At 30.2% G+C, this 8,765-nt stretch overlaps 1 protein-coding gene across 10 annotated transcripts in view; it reads right to left on the bottom strand.

The window, feature by feature from the left end:
• Window positions 1-8,765, bottom strand: part of usp (ultraspiracle) — a 114,383-nt gene that overhangs the window by 42,941 nt on the left and 62,677 nt on the right. For 3 of the 10 annotated variants that reach the window (XM_067045609.1, XM_067045606.1, XM_067045610.1), the window contains one exon: window positions 8,241-8,274. The exons of the other annotated variants lie outside the window; for them this stretch is intronic. In XM_067045609.1, coding sequence (XP_066901710.1) covers window positions 8,241-8,274 — 34 coding nt within the window. The remainder of the gene's footprint in view (window positions 1-8,240; window positions 8,275-8,765) is intronic. 10 annotated transcript variants of the gene reach the window in all.

Raw genomic sequence — 8,765 nt, 5'->3', positions numbered from 1 at the left:
GTTAGGTCATAGAAACAAAAATGGATATTAAACCACAGAATTAATTTTTTATAAGATCTAAAGACAGTTTATCATTTTTTTTTATACTTAATTTTTACATCAAATGTCCCTAAATAAATAAAAATTAAAGAAAAAACAAAGCAAAACTTTATAAGGAAATCTATTTTGGAACAAAAGTTATCCTACTGACAAGGGGTGCCCATGGTATGAGAGCGGTAGGTATATAGACAAGGTCAGACTATATCTCATACTCCCTCCCCTCCTCTTTCTATGTACGTTTCTTTCTCGCTTACACAAATAATGCCTGTGGGAACCCTATAAAGGCACTCAGCTGGTTATGCTATGTTTTACATTTTACCCACATACTCAGTTTACCTATTACTTTAATTAAAACGCATGGTATATCTATTTGTAAATGGTATACAATATTGAATACTGTTGTACAGTATAAGTAGCTCACGGAGCTCACGGAAGGCCGAGGAATGAGATAATGCAGGGAAAAGTGATTTAAGTAATAATAATATCTAAAAACAACATCTTTTTATAAACAAAAATTTATATTACAAATAACGCAACAATATATTCAACTCCAGAAACGACTATTATTCACTTGAAAAAAAGCGCATCTATAAGCAACCAAATATGATTTTAATTTAAATACAATAATAAAGCCTTAACATACTTGAAAGTTCGATGCCGAAACCACAATTGCAATCCTACGCTACGGTCTGTCCCTGGGACGATCACCCGTTGAATCAGTGGTTGTTAACTTTTTCTTTTAATATTTAAACTTTTGGATTTTATTCCAATAATAAAATTTAATTACATTTATTAATTTCAATACAATTTTTCTTATTCAGTTAATTCGAAAATCATTGAAGATAACGATGCTTGTCGCTGCTGACAAAAATTAGTTTCATATTTGTAAATTCAGATTAAAAAAAAAAATGTTTCTAAGATAATTATTCTTCATTTAATCACTTATAAAAACATTAGTGTAAGCTTTATTGTAGGAATAATAACCTGTTATAATGTAAAAAAAAAAATACTTTATTGTGCAAAGTGGCTCAATGACCACATCTGCTAAATGATTAAGTCTACTTTCCATGTCCATTATGTGGCACTCAGATCTCTTGACTCCGCCAAACCTCAAACGTATTACTTATTTATATACATACACACACATATACCACACATGAAAATTTAGGAATTCGTATATAAAGAAACTACTGTTTTCGAAATGACCTAAACATTAATTTCACATTATACGAAAAGGATAATTTTAGAAATATAACCAATAAATAAGTTATAAGTTTTGCTGTTGCTGGGTGGATTCCATTTCAGAAAAGAGAGGTCGTAGAAGGCTACTCGAGGATGAGAGGAGCCCTCTCAAGTTCTTGAGTACAAAATGTAGCATCGACCTCGGCCAATGATCCAGATATATTTTAGTTTCCTTCCAAGCACGCGAGGTTATCAGAGTGGGCGCCATTTGTTAGGGAAATCAGATGTACTTCACAGATCCGATGATAACATTCCAAACTAACCTTGAAATAGCTTTTCAATTAACATATTAACATTTTTTCAATAAATTCATTATTAAAACGAATTAGGAGCCTGAAAAATGCTGTTGTCTCAGTCAGAGATATGTGTTTAACTAAAATATGTCAGTATTAATGGGGATTTTTTGTTAGAGAGAATTTCTTATTCATTCTTGAACAGTAAGGAGACGTTAAGATCTCTATGTTTTAACTGCAATGGTAAACGTTTTTATCGAATGAATTAGGAAAAAAACATTATTTATGATTGATCAATGATACGAAAAGATAATAAATGGCATACTAATAACTGATAAATAAAACTATTTAAGGGCGGGCAAATCACAAGTTTTTATAACGGGTGACCGCAATAAGCCGATGTTTATAACATTTGACATTGATGCAAAAGATTATAATACCATTTACTTATTTCCAGATTTTGTTACCACCTCTGCTAATGTACTGGGTACTAATAACGACACATTTGGTCCTAAAATGACAATCTGTTTTGCACGATTTGTTATAGGTTTTTTTGAATACCACTGCAATGTGACAGACCAGTAAAATATGGATACTTGGTAAAAATAAACGCCTAAGAAAACAGTAACCCGATAGCTTTACTTGACGTAAATTTGATGTATGCTAGTTTTTCTTTTTGTACATCAAAAAAATGAACAAGATAATTTAGAGTTTTTTTTTTAGTTATTGATTTATAACTACAAAAGTGTTGTCCAGCATAAACGTATCTATTTCAATAACCAATTAATATTAAATTCTTCATTGAATGAGTACATAACATTACTAAGATGGTCCCGCAAAAAACGTCTAATGGTTCCTTAAATATAATTTTTCAAAATCAAAAATTCTGCCAAAACATCAATATTTCGTGATTTATTTTGGCAAATATCGTGAAAACAATATCAAATAATGTTCTCTAGTGTTGTAAGTAGCTATAAAGATATGGAGCTCTGAATGAAAAATTAATTTTCTTAACATTTACAAACAGCCACCATGTTTTAGCCTCCATAACTATAATTGGCAGACCTATCAATTTTGACTAGAAAATATACATAATTTTTATTCCACTAATAAAAAATTTGGGTATTATAACTCAATTTTTTACTTTTACCTTCTTATAATACTTCAATCGAAAATCAAAACTAAGAGTTCACTGCTAGCGATCAGCACTTTAAAAACACTATATCATTGATGCTATGGATAGCTCTTGTGATTTCATATTCACTGTTGTTAATTCTATTACAGTTGTAAATATCAATAAGTAAATTTTTAAAAACTTATGAACCAATATAAAGGTTCATTTTCTAAGCAAAGTAAACAAATCAAAATATATATATTTTAAAGTTATTGTCGGGGGCAGCAGTAGCAGCATGCATCGCAATCTCAAAGGATGAGAGTTCGAGCCCAGCCCCATCTGGGATTTTTACAAGCAAAAAATTATACAAATCCTCTCCTCGGGCATTAGCAGAGACCCGTTAGCCAATGGGTTGCACTCACAAAAAAAAATATACGCGTGATGTCTTTCCTAAAAAATCGCAGGAGTACTTAGACCTCCATGGTCTGTCGCTCATATAATAATAATAATAATATAAAGTCATTGTCAAAATAAACTAAATAATAATTAATACTGAAAACCTCTCGCCTCAAGTTTTCAAGGTTCACAATTTTCTCAAGGCTGTATAACAAATTGACAAGGCCAATATTATCACTTTATCAGCTTCTCTTGACGTCTTAACTTTACCAATTATGAAATTCGTTTCAGAGGTGAAAGACAGCACAAGACGTCACTCTCAGATCTTAACGTTTACAGATCGTTAATTGGACATTCTAGTTCAGCCAAACTGACAATTAGTCTGGTTCTAATCAAACTTTTCTGTGCTATTGGGATATCTTACAAAAGTCACTTAAGATCTTTCATTAAACTTTATGTGCTTAAACTGCATTTTTAATTGCTATTTAGCCAGTAGTTAATAAAACATGAAATTAACACAATATTTTTAATTTAGGAAGAACTTTTTGGTCTCACAATAAAAAAATAAAACCTTAGTTTCACTCTGTTTATTTAGTTTTGTTAATGCAAATTAATAAACTAAAAAATAAACCATAAAAACAGAGTATATTGTTTATATCTACACCTGAAAGCGGGTTGTATAATATTATATTTTCTTCTTGATAACCTTTTCTAAATCACTTGTCTCTTTTTAGTAATATTAAATAATCCCCCGTAATTCGTAGATTATATTGTATTGTTCATTTGTTGTGGCTTTTAGTATTTAAGAAAATATTTTGATTTACCTTGCATATTTATCATTCATTTATCATGTTCATATTCATCACAAGTTTATCTGCAAAGGCAAATATATTTTATTGTGTATCCTCTATTCATTTAATGCACATTAAATACACTTAATGTATATTAATCAAATAGAAGTATAAGATTTAATTTTAATTATTTGAATTTCTTTTTAAGGTGTGAAGATTGTTATAACAAAGCGGTAAATAGAAAATAAAATTAAATCAAATACTAAAACGACCGGCATTTCTACATCACTTTGAAGTTATGCCCTATCTGCTATAATTTAAGTTATTTCATTTGGTTATAAAGGTATGGGATTTACAAGCAACTAGAGACAATGGATAGTAACTGATATCTCAAATCTATTCGTGATAGTGACAGGGATCAAATTAGACGTAATTACTGGAGATTAATAAATAGACATTCATTTCAGTATTATATTTCACTTTATTTTCACTATATATTATTAACTAATTATTGCCTCTAAAAAAAGAAATAAAAAGTAAAACTATTATAATGACAATAAAAATATTTAAAAAACCCAAACTAATAAAAGGTAGAAAAAAACCTAAGCTCGAGAAAACAAAAATAATACAAAGAATAAATATTGCTGAAGCTATCAATTCCTCCCCCCCCCCCTCACATCTCACATTCCTAATATTACCCTGAAAGTAACGAATTATTAGCCTCACAATATTGGATACAACATTCAAATGCTGATGAAATGTAAAGTAACTTTTATTAAAGCCCTATGATCGGACCTCAAATATTCATTGCATGAGAATTTAAAAAGTATTTCCGTAAATAATTCGTTTTTACTGGTTTACAGCGTTTTGGTTGCACCGTTCGTCTAATGAAGCAATATTTCCAAGAACATTGATAGCTACCTCGTAGTAAATTCAGCGAATATTTCGTAAATGGTGATAAAAGTGAAGAAATATTCAATTATAGGAGAGAAATTTCTATTTTTAGGGGAGGATCCAATAAAAAATCATTACTGGTCCACAGGTTGAGATCGGAAGGTGAGGTATATTTTCATTGAGCTAATGAGCCCTTAATAACTGGCATTTCCTCATGAAATAAACGCTTAAATTATTGAGTTTATTAATTTTTAATCCTCCATTAACGAGCAAGATTTGATCTGTATTTGTGTTTGTCTGTTATATATTGACCATTGGTTAAATAACAAGAGATATTTAACCTTGGAAGCAGAATCCTTCACCTCATCGAAGACGAAGAAAAGGATGAATTTGCGATTGGGCAGGAGAGCTGATCCGGTCGACCTTCACACACTGACATTGCCTCTCCCAGCGCCTTGCCTTCCTGTTCACTGAACCAATGGCAGCAAGCCCGGCTATTTAAATCACACTTTTCATTTTTCTGCCTATCTAAAATTAATCCTAGATCATCAAAAAAAATATTTTATCCTACATGTGGCGGCGTAAATGTAACATTAGGGATAAGAATAATTAACATTAGGCAGTTTTATCAAATAGCCTAGTATTTTAGTAGTTTATCAACTAGTAACACGTTATGCCGAATGACTAACACACAATAGTAAGACAACACGATTTAGAGAAGAAGGTTAGAGGAATATGATTTATAATTTGAATAATTTTTTATGTTTCTAAACTAAAATACAATACTGAAGTTTTTTGTCTTTTAACAAACTAATTTCAGAAAAAAAAAACGGTCTGATTTGATTTTTTTTTTTCAATTATAATATAATATATCTATTTAGCCTTAACATTGTTCATAAATTCATTTTAAACGTCCAACTTTGCGGACCACCTGGTCTATACCTATCAAGGACAGTCTTCAATTTTAATTTTAGTTTCACAGTCTCACACTAATCACTAAAACAGATGAAGGCAATTCCGCCGATGTCTAATATAAAAATTTCTCTTTTCTCTTCGTTCGGCATTTCAGAATCCTACTTTCCTGTTCTTCTATTCTTGTTTTTCCAAATTCTCATCCCATATTTAATTACTTTTATATTTACTATCCTTCCTTTTCTTTTATATTCATGTAACTTATTTTTTAATTTAGATTCATGTGTTTGTTACCTACTTTAGTGTACTTATATTAATTACTTTATTATTAATTTTGTATTATATAATTTACATATCTCTGCATCTCCACTCATTTGGGTATATTGTCTTTCTTAATCACTTACATTTATTGTATCCCATTATTTTAACTTTATTTCTTCTTTTTTCTATCCATGTAATTTTTTTTTTAAATTAATTTATTTTATTTTATAATTTTGTAAATATTTCTTCTTCCCCTCTATTATGTATATTATCATTTATTGTTTACCTAATTTTAATATTTTTACACTGTTTACTTTGAAATAATTTTCGTTATTAACCTACCTAGGACGGCATTTTGAAAAAATGGCGAGTAAATCGGTTAAGAATTTTTCGAGATCATAGATAAGTAAAAATCGAAAATTGCAGTGTTATTTATATCTAAAACAATAATAAAAACAAATATAACAACTAACAAGTGTCAATTATGACACATGATTCAACCAAAGCAATGATGTAATAAAAATTCTGTAACAATCCGAACTTCGTAATTAAATCCCTTATGGTACTGATTTTTATCATATGCACAGAAAAACATATTCTGTATAGTCAATGTAGATATACTATACACTATATTAATATGATAACTTGAAGTTCATTATTCGATAGAGACCGAAAAATTTAATGAAGATGAAACCTGGGTTGGGGCTATCCCCTTATTATATCAATATCATGCTGAAATATACGAACTATATAATTTTTTTTATTTTCTAATTCTTCGGATCAAATGAGATTGACATTGGACAAGATAACCTGAAATATGATATCTTTTTATTTTAAGGTATACTTCAAAACAAAGTAATGTATTTATGGTTATGAAGAAGATATACTACAGGTAAATACTATGACGATAAATTGTCTTCAACCAGGAATAGAAATTGAACGAGCGGCCAATGAAAACTCGAGAGGCGGAACGCCCTTGACAAAGCTTCATACCGAAACCTTCACTAGACCATCTATAAGAAGTTCGTCTTCTTCGGCCAACTGATTTAACTACCCGAAAATATCTTTCTACCTTTAGCATTAGAAAACAAATAATATTAAATTATCGCCAAAAATTAAGTAAAATAAAAATGTCACAGCCTATAGCGCTCTACCGCCTGATTTGACTTACTGAATAACTCCTATTCAAAATATGGTTGTTACTAGGTGGATATCGTGGAGTGACGAGCTATTTTGAAGTTTATTCATCCTTCAACTGAACACAAAGTCATGTCATGTTTTGGGTGTACAATACGCCCTATAAATCATAAAACAATTTAAAAGTTGGTATTATGTTTTCCTTAGCGCCTTTTTAAAACAAATCTATTCCAATAAATCTGCCATCATACAAAATTTAAATAAACTTTCTTAACAACTCAATTAATATCAATTTTTTTAAATTTATTTAATGTGATTTACAACTGTACAAATAAATACAATAAGTAAATGTGTTGTATGTTTCATACACACTTGGAAATCTTGGGAAGAAACCACCCATTGGTGGTACTTCAAGCATTAATTTAAATTAGAAGGTCCCGTAGCCATCTTCTTTTCAGACGCCTCGGAGGATTATCGGGGTTTGTTAAGGGTTCGAGTTTAATAATTAATGGGTTCGGATAGGTAAGGAGTTTGGAATGAAAAGACGCGTATCTGTTTTGGGTCAAATCTGCAACGAATGGGATGTTAAGGCCTTTGTGGATGAGTTTATTTGTAACGTAATAAGGAGCATCAAAGATTTTACGTAGGATTTTGGATTGTAAGGATTGGATGCGGGAGGAATTTGATGGTTTGGTAGACCCCGGAGCTCAATTCCATAGGATCTGATTATCGTAGTGTATACTAATTTTTTGTAGTGAGTGGGATTTTTTTTTTCGTACCCCCCTGATGTAGTGAGTGGGAAGTTTAGAGCGTTTATCAAGTAGGTGTTGAGGCAATCGGAATATACGAGCAGTTTCTTGTCGTTTCTGTCTTGTATGTGGATTCCAAGTATGTCTCTTGTCAAGATGGAGTCCTTCATTTCAAAATTTAAAATGAGTATTTAACCAATTAATACATTTTTGCAAAAAAGATAAATAGATAAATAATAAAATGAAATGAATAATAAAATAAATGACTTATGTTGATGATCTCTTAAATTAAGTTTTGTTGTTATTAATGAAATAGTTTTTGAAAATTAAGGAACTTCTAATCACATCAAGTAACTGACAGAAAATACTCGTGAATTAGAATTAGCAACAAACTAGCACATTCCACCAAAAAACAAATTGAGTGCAGAGAATAATTTAGATACTAGTGAACTTATAAAAATACTCTACTTACGAAACATGAAAAATTGAAGTGAAACTACACCTACCTGAAAAAGAAAGAAAAGGTTTTTAAAAAATCAACAAATAAGAAAATACTTTTTAGAAGTCAGAGTTTTTCTCCGACAAAAGATATGATAACCATTTAATAGGGACTGGGTGTGCCCTCTAGAGTTTATCAATTCTTAGTGTTGTTTTTTATTAAATATAACTGATTAAATATAAGATTAAGTATTTACTGAAGCCGGCTAGAACCTGAAGGTAGAAGATGAACTATGCCATTTTTTTTAAATAAAGAAAAGTGTAAAATATATCGTACATAGATATCAATAAAAGGCGCATTCCTAGAGAATCATAAGATCATAGTAATCCCATTTCCAAGTCGAAGCTATTATTCACATAAATCGTTTTCTAACCTTAAAATAATTTATTGTAGGAATATGGTCAAGAAAGATACAGAATAGCAGAAAAACTATTTATTAGTGAACGACTCGATCTACTGCGGCTTCATCAGGGCTGAGACAAGGAAGAAAAATACTTA

Source organism: Halyomorpha halys, unplaced genomic scaffold (genome assembly GCF_000696795.3).
Source record: "Halyomorpha halys isolate HHAL.00 unplaced genomic scaffold, Hhal_1.1 Scaffold25.1, whole genome shotgun sequence".
NCBI classification, from domain to species: Eukaryota; Metazoa; Arthropoda; class Insecta; order Hemiptera; family Pentatomidae; genus Halyomorpha; species Halyomorpha halys.
The sequence above is the reverse complement of the archived record's forward strand: the minus strand, read 5'-3'. Positions and strand labels throughout refer to the sequence as shown.